General features: G+C 40.9%; 2 protein-coding genes across 2 annotated transcripts; both read right to left on the bottom strand.

Moving 5' to 3' along the window:
- Positions 1-4,921: 4,921 nt before the first annotated feature.
- Positions 4,922-8,239, bottom strand: LOC143142394 (transmembrane protein 169-like). The gene is made up of 2 exons (XM_076303247.1): positions 7,285-8,239; positions 4,922-6,685 (listed from the first exon to the last, which is right to left on the bottom strand). The coding sequence occupies exons 1-2, from the start codon at positions 7,505-7,507 to the stop codon at positions 6,033-6,035; spliced, it is 876 nt and encodes a 291-aa protein (XP_076159362.1). The 5' UTR covers positions 7,508-8,239; the 3' UTR covers positions 4,922-6,032.
- A 61-nt stretch (positions 8,240-8,300) lies between these two features.
- pecr (peroxisomal trans-2-enoyl-CoA reductase) lies at positions 8,301-14,489 on the bottom strand. Its single transcript, XM_076303246.1, has 8 exons — positions 14,358-14,489; positions 13,942-14,075; positions 13,663-13,828; positions 13,204-13,285; positions 12,871-12,967; positions 12,416-12,526; positions 12,023-12,134; positions 8,301-8,770 (listed from the first exon to the last, which is right to left on the bottom strand). Exons 1-8 carry the CDS (start codon positions 14,467-14,469, stop codon positions 8,688-8,690), a joined length of 897 nt encoding a protein of 298 aa, XP_076159361.1. The 5' UTR covers positions 14,470-14,489; the 3' UTR covers positions 8,301-8,687.
- Positions 14,490-16,010: the final 1,521 nt, after the last annotated feature.

Below are 16,010 nucleotides of genomic sequence, written 5' to 3'. Positions count from 1 at the left end.
AAGTTAACTTTAGATAGTAAGTTTATTAGTACAAATGTACTTGTGGTACACATGTCCTATGTGTATCTTCTGACTACATTGGCCCACTTTCAGTTTCTAATAGTAAATGTGTACTGAGAACCATACTGTAAGTAAACTAGTGGCAATACTAGTTATATACTTCTACACAGCAAATTTCTGGAGTTCAAAAATCTGGAGTTAAACAAAAAAGTGTTAAAGTGTTAGATTTTGGGAGTTTATTCTCTACATTTAACTACAGCTTGTGTTCAGGGTACTCTTTGGTGGTGTAATATTTAGGTGTTCATTTATTGGGTGTTGAGGAGCCTGATTCAACACTAAACCTTAGTTAACAGCTTTGTCTCAGCTTGCTCAGCTCAGCAGTTTTCACTTGGACTTCACCATGACTCTTGAGCCAGGTAAAAGTGTGATTTTACTTCTAATGTTACTATACTTACTTTACTATACGTTTACTTCTAATGTTATATTAGGCTGTGCAGGACTTTAAGACGATAATAGGACGTATAATAATGGGACATTTGTATATTTTGTCAGACTGTAATGGGCAAATTTGCTAGCAGCTAGCTACTGTAGTTTGCCCCAAACCTGTTGGACTCGTGAGGCAGGTAAAAGTGCCATTTTACTCCTCAAACTAACGTTATATTAGACTTCTATCAGTATATAACGGCACATTTTTATGTTTTGTCGAAGACTGATTTTTGCGAGGCCAAACTGGCTAGCAAGCTAGCTGCTGAAGTTAGCCCCGAACTTTTTTTTTTTAAGTTAGCCTTAGACAGCTTTACACAGCCCCAAAAAATCGCGCATGGAATTAACATCATACTCGTCATTACTGTTATTTCTTTGTGAATTTAAGCTGTTTCTTGTCGTGTCAACGTATACTGAACAGTAACGTTGTTGTTTCCTTATCACCTAGTTGACCCAGCACGGCTGGACCGTAGCAGCTAACGGATGCGAGAAGGGGACCTGTGTGAGGGAATTACGACACGGTAAGGCTTTGCTTGAGAACAGTCGGACAGCTTGCACATCTACTGTCTGTCTCACGTGAGAGGCTGTTATAACGAAACACAGTCGTCTTAGTTGCTAAACCTAACTTTTCCCTAGCTAACAAGCAGTAACGTTAGTGTTGTTTGAAACTGTTCTTTACTGTCACGTGTTGTGATGTTATCTGTCACTGTGTGAACTCTTTCTGGATGTCAGTGAACGTGTTAGATAGTTTGACGGTAACTTAACTCTTTTATTATAAGCTGTCTGTCAATCATTTTCATTGTAAAGACATGACTATGACCACTGAATATTATGCTAAACATGTTATAGATTGAATAACAGCTACCACAAAGACTTTTGTTAGAATGACAGTCCGCATTTATTACTGGTAAAATTATTATTTTTCCCTCCAGTGGTCAAGATGTTGTTGAAGGTACAATATGGAAGGACAAAGAAATATGTGAAACTGGAAGAGGTCAGCTTCTCAGATTTTATCAATGCAGGTAGGTGATGTACCTATGTGTTGTCTGATGTCATTAAAGGGGAAATAATAATTTAATAAATGAATGTTGTGCTTCAGTGATGCAGAAGTTTCTCATACCAGAAGATAAAGTGCTAAAAGTCGCAGATGAGCATGTCTTTCAAGAACTTGCAGAAGTAATGTGTTTTGTCATCTCTACTGATGATGGTAAGGGGATTGAACATTTCCTAGTTTGTTTATTTTTTGCAGGAAAGCTTTTAAAGATTTGTATTACTGTTTGTCAAAAAATGTCAGCAGCTTGCAGATGACACCCTGAGCAATCAAAAAATGTATTTTAACTCTCCTTTATCATGTGCATTTCAGTCGTCCCACTTGCAGAATCATCCAAGAACATAACTGATGGCTCACACCCAACAGAGTTTGCAGACTACTCCAACCTGATGGAATGTGTGACACTCACACCTTGTGGTAGGCAGGCTTATAGTAAATGTTTATTATGAAATACAAAATGGCTCTCATCTAATGGGGCAAGTTGTGATTTAAGTAAACTTTTGAAATTACAATGTACTAGTTCTTGATCTTCCTTGGCACCCTACTGTATATGGCAGTTTTGTGTTTCTTAATTTATGATTGTATGTGCCCTGTAACCTAATGTTGTTATTTGTGGTCCTCAGATTTTACACTACTGCAGCTAGATGGTGAAGGGTCTTCCTGCCCAAGGCTTACAGATACGTTGTCCCTCTCAAGCGCTCTATGCAGTCCTCAAAGCGATGCTGGATCTCAAATGATTAAGCCGGTCATGGACAGCACCCGCGCAAAAAATGTAATCTTATAACTTCCATACTTTGTTCTTTTTGGCCTTTTTTCAAAGCCCAGCTTAATTAATGTCTTAATATTGTCATTAATTGTTGTTTTGTATTTTAAGTGAAAACATCCCAAGAAAGATACTGGTTCTAGAAATGGATAGATTAAGACAATTCAAATATTTTGATTCTCAAATGTGCTATGGGTGTGATTGTATGTTGTATGTTGTGACATTGCTGACTTAATATATGGAATTCACCATTGTTTTTATGTACATGTTTATGTACAAATTACAGGTTAAAAGTCTCCCTCATGTTAATACATTACTGTATTACAGAAAAGTTCTTTGTTATCTTGTCAGCCATACTTTTATACAATGTTTGCACTTTCTGCACTACAGAGATGTGGTACTGACATGATTTTTTAAATATCCAACTGCTTGTCAATTGTTTAGCTGTTGTTAAAACAGTTTGTTTTGAATATGAAATTGGGGCCGCACTAATTACAATAAGTTTGGTTGGTTGGCTGTAACATGTTTAAACAGTTTGTCATTCAAAATGTCAAACATGAATTTAAAATAAAGATCTGTGGTAATGAATGTTTTCTGTAGTAATTTTCACCTAAAATATTATTTGTATTTTTAATTATTAACTCCGAAAAGTGTTAAATAAAACACATTTTTAAATGTTAACTGTTAACACCATGAAAGAGTTCACATTAAAATTAACTCCAGGTGAGAGTTGTATTTTACCCCACATGGGATTAGCATTTTAACTCCCACAAGTGTTCAGTTTTAACTCCAGAAAAGAGTTTAAAATCAACTCCCAGAAAAAAGTTACTTTAACTTTTCCCTGGAGTACATTCGATGGTCTCACATGTACACTCAAATGTAGTTGATATAAACTCCCAGAGAGTTTATTCCAAAGGCCAGAATTTGCTGTGTAGCACACCTTATAGTTCATTATAATATTAAGTATGTTTAAGGTGTAAAAGTAGTAAACTTTTAGATGCACTACAAGTGATCTTATAGGTGTAGCCTTACTAACAAACTGCATATTGCTTATTTATATACTGCATTTATATCACATAGACACCAATGGTGTAGGCTGCCATGCAGGGTGCCATACAGCACATTGGGAACAGCAGTTAACTGTTTTTTTCAGGTGGAGCCGAACCTTACAGTTCCTGGACAACTCCTCTACCTCCTGAGCCACTGCCACCCATTGATGACATATATTTCTTACCCTATTTTTCATGTTCATGATATAAATATACTTAGACTTTTTTATCACTATAAGTATATTTAGTAGCCTACATTTCCTCTGGCTACAAGTAGTAAATATACTTAGACTTTTCCATTAGTATGTAAAGTATATTTAAGTATAAGTACAAAGTATAGGCTAGATATACTTAAACCTTTATGTTTACTTATCAGTAAGTCAAGTATCATTCAATTTAGTGTACCCCTGATCAGTACACAACAAGTAGACCTTTTAATAGTATGAACATTTGCCTATATGGAAATTAGGCTATCGAATAACATCAGAATGATTAATTTGATTTAGCTGAGAGTTTAAGAAACAGTTATCAGATAGTTAGCAATGGACTTCACATGGCAATATTAACAAGATATATATATATATATATATATATAAAGAATTTGATTCTTTTGATCAGCAGACCTGGGGGGTATTCCAAGTACGTGGTTTAGTGACTGGGTTAGTAGTAGGCGGTAAACCTCCTAATTGAAGAGCTGTATGGCTTCATTCTCCTAACAAAACAATGCCATAGGGCTTTTGTTATAGGAGGTTTACCACTTACTGTGAGTTAACCTACCCAGGTTTATCACTAAACAACATACTTGGAATACCCCCCTGTACTGACTAAAGGAATATAAACAATGTACCACATAGAGGTACATAATACGACCTGCTGCTCAGTCCTACATGTTCTCTCCACAGCAAATAAATCACTCCATCTTCTACTCCTACTCCAGTGTGTTGTGTGTGTGTGAGATAGCCCTGCTTGTGCTGTCTCTCGGCCTGTAGATGGGGGTGTCCATCCAGGTGGTTCTTGACAGTGAGTCAAGAGAGACAGAAATTCGTAAATTGCAGCGCTCCCATTTACAACATTTCACAACATTTGGTGTGCATCCAGAGGTTGCCATGGTGATGTTACGTGTCAAATTTTCTGTGGTTCAGAAAATCTCATCACAAGATATTGGTGATTGAAGTGGCATGTTTTTGCACCACGAGAGTCTTGAAGGGCTGGGTTAATATGGCTCCTTAAGGCCAACACATTATAAAAATTTAATTTCGGGCGCAACAGTTGGCGAGTTATTCAATAAAAAAACAGGATTAGGGTTAAAATGGGTTAGAATTCTAAATTAATTTGACCATAATGTACTTTGGTCATTTTCTTTTGTAATTGTCTTACTTTTTCCTGGATACACCTTAATTTACCATAATGTCAATGTAAATGTATTCCTTTTTAGTAAAGTAAATTCTCTGGTTTACTAGCTCTTAATTTATTGGTCTGTTGATGTAGACACAAAATAATTCTAGATTTATCATATTCATTTTATTTTTTCCATGTCTGTTGAAAGTGCAATGTGACTCATGTGCTGTCAATTAACCAAACCCCACATTAATATTCAAACAAGTTGATAAGTAGTCATCATGACAATAATTCATGTAATTTTCCTTCTGCTCATATTATTTCTTATTTGTTCATCCCTTTTCATTATTACACAAGACAAAAAGTTTGAAAGGCTTGGTCAGATATTACGAGCTACTATTACAGCAATGAGGTGCTTCCTTTCATTGTGAATCAAGTGAACTATTTGCAATAAAAAAACAACAAAGCACTGAGTATAATTGAGGTCACACGTGTGAGGTGTGTAGAAGAAAGAAATCTGTGACAAGTTTAACTTCCTAACTTAAAACCACTTAAAATTGTAGTCCTATATGGCACCAAAGGACTTCATCCATTTTCTGATGTGTGGTTGCGGCAAAGTCATTGCAACTTCAGGAATTTAACCTGGGGAAAGTGTCCTAATTCAAAGTAAAGAACACTGATGATTTTTGTTTCTTTCTTTTTTTTGTGAGCGTGTAAGTGAAATATAACCATGCAGTACAGACAGTTCACAATACGGACAGGTATTGTAGGACAACCACCAATGTCCATGGTTACAGTGAGATGTAATAATGCACGCTGACCAAAGCCTTGTCTCTAAAAGTGAGGCCCTTCCTGTGATGGTTTCAAGTTCAGACTGAACATTTACAAGTTCTGTTGCATGTGTGATGTGATTGACATCAAATGTAGCAATCAGTGTCTAACTTTAAACTGACTGACACACACTGACACACACACACACACACACACACAGTTTCTCTCTACAAAGCCTTGATGATCAGACAGCATGATCTCTACAACTGTAGATTTCACAGCAGTCTCTGAGTCACACATTTCTCCCCACAATAAGGGACAAGATCCTCAAGGCCCAGGTTTTCTTTCAGCCCATCCACAACAATGTCTCTCTCTACCTTGGAATAGCACCTGGCGAGGCAAGCATGGCATAGGATGAGAATTGGGCATAAGGTAAATTGTGGATAGTTTAGAAGTGGCTTCATTAGAGTCTTTTCAAAGAGCTTTTGATAAAAATAACAAAAAACTAACATACAGTTTGTTTTCATACCTTCCCATTCACACCACCACACACAAAGCTTTGAGCTTGATCACAAGATCAGACCGAGGACACCTGGTCAGCCTCGTCCACCCTCTTCAACTGCAGATTTCCGGATAGAGTATCCGAGTCGAGTAGCTCCACCACACTGTAGGGGGCGCAATCCTCCAGGCCCAGCTTGCCACAGGCCCATCCACAGAACCCCTTCTCCAGGTCCCTCACGGCCAGCCACCACTCTGCAAACACCCAGGAGAGCTGTGCCACGGCGGCGTACACCCCCATGCCCAGGGACAGCACCACGATTAGGGGCGGGTAGGCCAGGATGAGCACCGGGCACAGGGTGACCTTGTGGAGAAACGTCCGCTCCTCGTTGTACACCAGGAACACGTTATACCAGGTGAGCGTGCCGTAGTAGAACGAGATGATGAAGGAGAGTAGGAAGACCACGGGAAGGCAAGACAGGCTCCACAGCACCACGTGAGGGCCTTGACCGGGACCCACCGCACAGGGGCGCCGCCCCCAGCCTCCAGCAGCCGCCACCGCTGCCGCCTCCTCGCATTCGGCGTCCAGGCGCTCCTTGGAGCGCGCCATCTCACGGAGCTCCTTGTCGGTCAGGCTCACGTGGATGTCCACCATCTGACCCTTTCGCTTGCCTCGGGTGATGGTACCCGTCAGGGTGACGTAGCGGCTGTCTGGGGGCATGCTCCAGGTGTCTGCAAGAACCACATACAGGCCTCGAGGATGAGTACTTAGAAGAGTTCATTATTGAGAACTTCTACATTTGAGAGCTAACCATCTCATAATAGCTTAATGAGCACACTTATTTACACTCTTTGAATGGAAACACACAGTAATGGAGCATAAAAGGCATGTGTTTTTACTATGGTGGCTGGCTTCGTGAGGGAATACAGGCTTGTAAACTTTGATGTTGATGTGAATGACTGCAACTGTCAGGGACTGTCTGAGACAGCCAAGCAACCTGCCATTCAGAAATAAGTCTTCCAAGTATAGTGGTGTTTGGCTCAGATCCAAAATTGATATGCACATGCATCAGATGACATGGACCTGTAGAAATATATAACGGGTGACCATGCAACTATCTTAGAATAAACACACAGTTAAAAATATAAATAACTAGATCTACTGGTAACAAACAATTGTAGCTTTCCTAAAAACACTCCCAGCATGCACACACACACAAAGATTAACACAGTTTTTATTTTGTGTAATGCAAAGCTTCCAGATGCTTCCCCTAGAGGAAACGTGTTGTTGTAGATAAGACATCAGAGAACAATGTGTTCAGTATGCATACCTTCCTCAGCAATGTCGCTAGTGACATTGCCCCCTTCCCCTAGGCCACTCTCTGCTCCATCCTCATCCTGGTCATCTGCCTCAGAGCGGTACACGATGATAGATTCCATTTGCTCCTTCTTCTTCCTCCTCTTCCTCCGTGTCGCCGTGCCCTCCTCTTCTGCCGACGACCTCGCTTGAGGGGTCACAGGGTGTCCCTCCGCAGGGCACTCCTCCTGCTCCATGCCGACCCAATGCTACGGGTCACACCCCACCCCAGTTGACTCCTGTTTTCGGGAGCTAGGCGCGCGCGCAAGCCCCTCCTTTCAGAATATCGCAGCTACACTTCTGTCTCAGGGGAATGGAACGAACAGAAATATTTCAGATACGCGAAAGACTAATGTCGTGTTCATCATGCGTTACATCCATCCAGGTATGGAAATCCAAATAGAGCGTACACAATTTATCAAGGGTGGTGCATTAAGTCACTGCACCTGCCAAGTAATGGCATGATAATCCCAGTTAGAAAAAAATATGTAGTTTCGGAACATCAGTGTACTTTAGAACGCGATATTTATTTTGATCGTCGAAGCATGAATATTTACCTGGAAGAAAAACTCCACGTTTACTGTGCTGACCTCATTTCCACCGAACCATAGCTCGAACGTATCACCCAGGGCATCTACAAACATCTTCACACGTGCATGCTGAGACTAGTAGCCGAACAATGCCCACCAGAGTCGGCTCTTTCCCCCCGCCCTTCAGTTCACAGACTTGGCCAATGGGAAGAATATGCTGACGCTCCTGCAAAAAAACTCTGCACACACAAACTGTGCGCTTCTCTCGATTCTGCCTAGTAACTAGCGCTCTGTGGAAAGCTGGCATTTTAAAACGCACTGCACATACAAGACACACGTCACCAGAGAGTGCATTAGGCGACAAAAACAATATGCAGCCGAAAGACAATTTAAATATTATTGAATGTGAAGTGAACAAGGTCTTAAATAGTTGAAGCATTACTTCACCTCTTAAAAACAATATCACAAAAGAGTCACCCATTTTTTATTCACATATTAAAACGAGGGCGTAACATGGAGATTCATTGGTATAATTTCAGAAATATTTACACTCAAAAATTACATAAATTGTGCTTTAAATGAGAGCAAACTGTAGATTAACAGTTTAAGTCACCCTACCCCCACTCCTGTCCTTGTAATTTGCATTACCAAAACAACCTTTCCCTCATCAGTCCATCATATTCAGTCTTAATGTCCAAATCAATTCATGGTTTGTGAAAGGCACAATTGCTGTACCCCTATGGCTGGGTGTATTATATGGTCAGTTCATCAAGATCAAGGCACTGTTCCCATGCTTTCCCTGCCTGGTGGTGTCTGGCCCAAGCTTCCTGTAGTCCTTATGGTCTGGTCAAAGTTTGGATTTGGGACCCATAATCTCTCTCAGGGTGTCTGTGTTTTCGCCCTCAGGGGCCTCTGGCCAAGAACTGTGGTCTGGACAGAAAGTAGTAAAAAGCAGAGTGAAACAAGGACAGGGAAAAAGATGTCGTCTTACACAACTGTGCTGCATATTGCTGACAGAATGTTTTGGTTGCATGGCTTTCACCACACCACATGGAAAAAAAAGAAATGTTGCAAATAGAAACTCAACTGAAGAAAAATAGCCTTATATAAATAATAGTTAAACATTTTGAGATGGAATAGACAGACTTATTGAGCATTAATTCAAAACAACAAACTGAATGCTATGGATTTTAGTGTGTTTTGCAAGCATTTGCCCAGATGTAGGCTGGTTCACAAAGTGAATGTTTCAAGGCTACTTTTTCAAGGTACATCATCAAATATCGCCAAACACCATTTCAATGTCAAGCATCCTTTAAATTGTACCAAGGACTGAGTCCTTTGTTTCACAGAATTTTCAAAGATGCCTGTGTGTATCCTCAGTGTGCTTGGAACACCCACAATCCAGTGCACACATTCATGGAGGATTTAAAAACGGCTAAACAAGGCAGTTCACAATGTATTTAAAGGTAAATCTGTTTCGTTGTAAGTGAGGTTTGAACAGTATTCAAATCTCTGCTGCTAGGACCCTGATGAGAGTGCGGAAATAATGAACACAACACCCCCACTCTCCACCCCCTCCACTGGCTTCTCGTCTCTGCTAGAATTTAATACTCAATACCATTTAATCTCACCCACCAGTACATCCACGGCAATGCCCCTGCCCACCCCCGACTTAACTTGTCACAATCCCTCCGTTCCACTCACTCAAACCAGAGACTTTCTAATGTGGAGACACAGCACTCAAAAAATACTCCATAGAAATGCATGGGGCTAGTTTGTCACGCCAATATGGCCGTTGTCTACACATATCTCACCCCTTCCTCGGCAAAACGTCGACATGTGAATACATTGAGCCAATCATGTGGTGTGATGTGAATACATTGAGCCAATCATATGGTGTGTTGTGAAGACATCGTGCCAATCATGTGTTGTGATCTCGCCGCTGGAGCAAGATTGGTGTCGTGAAGCCTTGCGCACACGCAGTTCGACCCAAAGACTGTGCCCGAAGAGTGCCCATAAATCGTTGGTATATGGCCGCCGAGTGGAGGGGCTTGCCTAAAAGGACTTTGCTCAAACCGCCTCCACGCCCCTAGGACCAAATTAAGGACAATGGGTGATTGGGCCTTCTGCTTCGCTGCTTCTTGCCTGTGGAATGCCCTCCCAGACACTCCAGGGCTCCACAGTCTAAAGACTACTAGTCCATACCTGCCAACTACTAGTCCATACCTGCCAACATTTAAAAAAAGGGAGATTTTTTTTGTGTTTTGGGGGGGGGGGGATTACTTCCGAGGACACAATTTATTTCATTTAATTAATTAGCTAACAATAACAATAACAAGCCTACTGCTGCTAGGCGGCCACTGCTAGCCGACTGCCCCTCATGGCTCAAGAAAAACGCGACAGCACTTGTTGAAATTAAAATTGTAAGTGTGCAAGTGTCATCCTGTAGCTTGTTTAGATGAACCACAAGCTTGCTCTCGTGTTCTAAGCAAGCGCCCAGCACTACCGGGGCAGCTGCTGCTCTGGTGGCGTCCCATGTTCTTTCCCACAAAGACAAACTGGAACGCTAAAGTGCTACAAGCCAGGCAATAACGTCACGTTCGCACATACAACTCGAGCAGTCCGAGCCAAATGGATAGCGGCATTTTCCCTTTTCCGCATAGGAACCCTTGTGGCCTAGGTCTATGTTGATTGGTCCAACTTATAAGTCACGCCCACTGTCAACCCAAGTTGAATCGCCAATAGACCTCTCCAGAATAAGTCCCGCCTCCGAAACAGCCGTGTCCACCCAACTTCCGGGCGTCGAATGTCTATGGGAAATAACATGCCGTTTCGAAATATCATACCTGTCAAACATCTGTAGGTGGTGAAGTAGAAAAAAATGGTGGGCCGATTGGCCTACAAACTTCTGCCATCTAGTTTCCATTGGATTTTTTAAATGTCGGTGCCGTTAAAGTAGAAATATATCAGTAAGAAGCACTAAGCTAACGCACGCCGCGACTCCCCGAGTCAAGGTTGCATAGCAACTGCAATGTTTCATAGTTTGTCTTCACCGAAATGGAGTTTGTGGCACCAGAGCCTGTCTACGGAGGTGGCACTAACCCTGCGTGAAATCGTCATGTTTGATAGGTTGTTAATACATTCTGAAAATGTTACTGTTCTGATCAAGGTTATGCAAAATAAAGCTATCGACTCAATACGACTCTGCCTCTGATTCCTAGTCTGCTTATCATTATCTGTTTTTCGTAAGAAAAAAAAAAAAAATCTTGTCTCGTCATGTCTTTAGTGTCTTTGTCGGCGATTTCTTTCTTTTTCAAAGATGATCCAAAACTTCTACAGAGGGGAGAAAATCACTTGGATTCGGGGCATGTGGAGCAATGTGCAAGCAATCGAATATCAACAATATCTCAATAACAGCCAACAAACTCTCAGCACAGTCAAACCAAAGTTAAGTCGTGTTGAGAAGAGGCTGAACCTTGCAAACAATTTACTTTTATAGACCACTGAAATCACGCGTGAATCACACGTGAAAATGACCATCACGTTAGGTTGTGACTGGTTGTGAGCGAGATCTAATGCCCCTCCTCCGCCTGCGTACATCGTAACTAGCTCCCGGTTAGCATTAAAGTGTAAGTTCAGTGTAAATTGACCCATAGCCTTGTTGTATAAGCTCACCACATGCAGCCCATCGGAAAAAGAATGAGACAATTTGGGACAATGTAGGCCAAGTTATGGACAGGCAGCTTAAAGCAGGAATAAAACCAGTTAGCCAGTTAGGCTTAATGGTTACTGCTTTGTTGATTCTAGCAAATTAATCAAGCATGTATAAGTTTATTTAATGACATGGGAGAATGACAATAATGCATTCAGTCACTCACTAATGCTTTTATGCACACCATACTCCGGTTTTATTCAGAATAATGACAATATTCCGATTGTGTGTGAGTCATGTAAACAGCTTATTCCAGCTGCCATACCCGATTAAGCTCATATTCCGCTTACAAAAACCCCAAATAACACCGCTTGCATATGCCTCTTTTAACCAGAATATTGAGGCATATAAACACATTAGTCAGAAAATCTGACTCTGCAGGACTCTGTTGTGGGAAGGAAGGATCCTACAGAATCCTTGACTTTGAGAAACGTCCATAGTGTCCTAAAGTGCACCTAAAGTGTACTTACCTGGAATTTCCCACATGGAGTGGTAGAGACTTTGTCCAGCATCGACTTTCAGGGTCTCCCCTGAAATGTATGAGGCAGCCGGGGACAGAAGGAAGCACACAGCTGGTGAAATCTGTATGAAAAGACACCATAAAAACACAATAAAAACACCATAAAACTGTAATTCCTTGAAACGTTACTCCTGTGGCATTAATGATTGACTAAGTACCGGTATTTTATAGTTAGAACGATAGTGGGTTGGATTCTTGCATTGTACATTTCAGATGCATTCAAGCCTTCAACCATCACAAGAATCCAGGAACACTATGTCTACATAATGACTGAAGTAGAGAAGTACACAAAGGCGGCATGGACTGGTTTGGGTATTGCTGCATGCTAACTCAGTGCACTCACCTCCTCTGGGACTCCTAATCTTTTGGCTGGGCTGAAAGGTATGGACATTTTGAACAATGCTGGGCCAAGATCTTTGTAGTTTTCCACTGCCGTTTTGGAGATAATGGTCCCCTGTTTTTTTTGTTGCAAAAATGACATGGTCACATTTCTGTTATAGGTTAGCTGAAGCATCAGTTGGTGGAATTGGTGGGGAAATGTGGAAATTTGGAGTTATTTTCTTAAGAACCTGTGAGCTAACTAAGACATAAACCATTAGCACAGACAAAAGCAATCTTCCAAGCTAGTGCATTTTGGCACTATTTTGCAAATAAGAAAAAAATGACATGTGTCTTTAACCATCAAACTGAATTAGACGAAGTCCAACTTATAGAAGATATGCCACAAGAAACTGAAAATATAACCAGTATTACTTGCTGCAATAAATTGGTATACACACTCCAGATACAGCATCTTACCGGAGCAACAGAGTTGACCCTGACCCCGTTGGCCGCCCACTCTATGGCCAGGGTTTTAGTCAGGTTGTCCACTGCTGCCCGAGCAGCTCCTGTGTGCCTTTGGAAGATAGCATTAAGGGCAAGGCAGCTATTACAATATTACCAAAGTTTAGTGTATATGGTAAGAGACTTTGAAGAGGATGAAACAGCTATTAATTGAAAGGAAACTGGTGGAGAGAACCTTTGATTTAATAAATGACATTAAGTATTATCCTTTGTGCATTTATAGAACAGTTATTCACGGTGTCTTACATCTCAGCAAATGTAGAGCCTGGAGAAGGGCTTTATACTTACGCCATGCCAGGAAACCCTTTCCACATGTCGGCAATAATGTTGATGATTACACCTCCATGATCCTTCATCCATGCACTGTAGACTGTGAAGACCAAACAAATGTAATGTTTTTTTTTCTTAAATATTTGCATTCCTCCTTCTATGTATGTACCCACAAGAAATATCTACAAAACAATCCTTTACCTACAGGTTGGGCATGAGATGTATCATTTTCATACTAAAATGGACTATCATTTCAACTTTGTATAATATACAATACATAATGTGTCAAATGTTCGCATCATACAGAATTATGTAAAACACGAGTAATGGCTGCACTCATAGGTAACCTATTTGTGTATTTTGAATAGCCATGTAACCCAATCCTCAACTGACCAGATGATGAAAATCCAAATTTCTGCAGTGATGAAGATGCAGATGCAAGTGTATGCTGATTATGGCATCCATTCTGTAACTAACCTTCTTTACAGCAAAGGAATGTCCCATTGAGATTTGTGTCAATCACTGCCTTCCAACCCTTAGCAGTCATATTGGCAACAGGGCTAGAAAACTGTCCACCACCATTATTAACCAAGAAATCAATCTTTCCATGAAGCTTCAGGACTGAGGCCACCATGTTTTGAACCTGCCAACAGAGACAGAGTGCTGTTTGTATGACCACAACAGGATTTCTGACCCAGAAGAAATACAACAACCTCAAGTGAAGTTGAAAAATGAAAACGAACAATTCTCACTCACCTCTTGCTCATTACGAATGTTGCATTGTACCGGGGTAACTTTTGCCGGGCTGGATGACGGAATCTTCTGTGCCAGTTCCTGAGCAGCCGCTTGCAGTCGCTCCAATTTGCGTGAAGATATAACTACACTGCAGCCTAGCGAAACATACAGGGAACTGATATGGTTTCACGTCACCTTTCAAAATCTGTACAATGCGTACGCACTTCAGCCTCAAATTTACATCAATGTTAAACTCAAATATCCTACCTGCATACTTTGATGAAAACCCTGCCAGGACGAACTTTGAGCTTGAACTAACTGTTTCCATTGCATGAAATGCTTGTGCTTGCATGCATTGCTTAGTGGGGTAAAGTTCATTGAGGTGACTAGAGAACAAAAATGTCCTCTTGAAAGACAATGAACAGCAAAATACTCACCCAACTCTAGTAATTCAGACGTTATAGCTTTTCCAATACCCGTTCCACCTCCTGTCACAATAGCGACTTTGTGATTGAAAAGTCCAGCTTTGAAAACACTGGACGCCGCCATGTTGGTCTAGCAGTGAGTGTATCGCTTGATCACGTGACACCGCACAAAATAGTGCGGTGCCAAACATTCCAGGTACAATCTTGTGATGCACTTCGATCAAATATCCTTGATCCGCTCTCTGCTTCGATGTTTACGACTACATTTTAGCGAGTCCATTATCAAGACTTGCCATGGTGTTGGAAATTGATCAAACGGCTAAGATTTAAAAACAATGAAATGAAGACCAGGGCCATCATCTGGACATTGCACAAGCTATCAGAATTACCCACATAGCACAAAATAGGAACATATGATGACACCCACCTTAAAAAACAAAAGCGTTTAGCGGAGCCTCTTGTGCATGTCTAGACATTTTGACCATCACACATCAGAATCAGTCGAACCACATTGAAATCAAGAGGCATTTACATTTCCCCTCAGAGCTGTACTAGGTATCTGGCTGATGATCCAAGTGACTTCAAGAGTAAATCACTGTTGTCCAAAAGAATGCTGGAACAATCCACATAAATGTGGCATGTCTATTCGAAATATGTAGTTACTCAGCAAGTTGCATGGGAAAAAAAAACAGTAACCTTGCCATGTTGTCCACCCCTCTGGGCTAAACTACTGGAATACTACTATACAAGAGGGCATACCTTGGCAATCAAACATGAATATGCAGAATGAACATTACAATTATCAGTAGCCTAAAACTTAATTTAACAGAATGAGAAATATAACTAAAATTGTGAATTAGTCAAAGCTGAATAACAAACTTCAAGGTCACTGGAAACATTTGTTTCAACACATCCCAAATGACTGTAGATTTCTGTAAATCAGTTCTAACTAGGGACCTGCCCACACCTCCAAATTTGAAGATTACAGTGACTTCATAGCCTGGGTGTTCCCATGCTGCCTTGCGCGCGATTTGATTCACGCTGCTAAGGCAGCCTGGAGACCATGGAGCAAATTTTCGCCTGAGATAGGGGACCAATCACAGAACAAGGGGGAAAGCAAGACGATGAGCTATGCACAGACGCATTTGATAGACATCCGTGGCACCCAATAAACGGATCTGGGCATTTTTTTCAAATACGAGAAAATTAACGTTTGGTTCCCAGACCACGTCTCATTGAGAAGTGGTGGCGCTAGCCAGGCTAGTGACTTGATCAATTATCTAAGATAAACACATGCATAAATCCAGTCAAGATATCTACAAATTGGAATAATAGTTTGTTGTAATTTAGTTGTGGATATAACAATTGACATTCCAGACATCAACAATTGAATTGAAACCTCAATGAAAAGGTCAAATGAGTTGTCCAAGTTAGACTGACATTGTAGATCTGAAATGTATATTTTGACTTGCAAGAAATCAAAAATATCTAATACAAATCCATACCACCTACTACACATAAAACAGGCTTGCCATATGCATCTAACCCACTAAACTAGGCTGGACAATCACTGCTGTCATCGCCAAATTGTCTAGCCTCATTCAGAATCCAGTGCCTTACCAGACACATCCAAATGTACACAGCACTCAGGTCATGCTGATGGCA

Source organism: Alosa pseudoharengus, unplaced genomic scaffold (assembly GCF_046254945.1).
Source record: "Alosa pseudoharengus isolate Yale_2024_CS ecotype anadromous, Long Island Sound unplaced genomic scaffold, YU_APseudo_1.1 YU_APseudo_1.1_scf_24, whole genome shotgun sequence".
Classification (NCBI taxonomy): Eukaryota; Metazoa; Chordata; class Actinopteri; order Clupeiformes; family Clupeidae; genus Alosa; species Alosa pseudoharengus.
Note: the sequence above shows the minus strand (reverse complement) of the source record. Positions and strands in the feature narration are given on the sequence as shown.

What these genes read in the sequence shown, in the direction of transcription:
- LOC143142394 (XM_076303247.1), bottom strand. Translation starts at nt 7,507, where the DNA reads ATGGAGCAGGAGGAGTGCCCTGCGGAGGGACACCCTGTGACCCCTCAA. An exon ending in TAGCGACATTGCTGAGGAAG is followed by an intron (nt 6,686 to 7,284) that starts GTATGCATACTG and finishes TGGTTCTTGCAG; the next exon opens with ACACCTGGAGCATGCCCCCA.
- pecr (XM_076303246.1), bottom strand. Translation starts at nt 14,469, where the DNA reads ATGGCGGCGTCCAGTGTTTTCAAAGCTGGACTTTTCAATCACAAAGTC. An exon ending in GTCTGAATTACTAGAGTTGG is followed by an intron (nt 14,076 to 14,357) that starts GTGAGTATTTTG and finishes ATGTTTCGCTAG; the next exon opens with GCTGCAGTGTAGTTATATCT. An exon ending in AAAGGGTTTCCTGGCATGGC is followed by an intron (nt 12,968 to 13,203) that starts GTAAGTATAAAG and finishes TATCTTCCAAAG; the next exon opens with GCACACAGGAGCTGCTCGGG.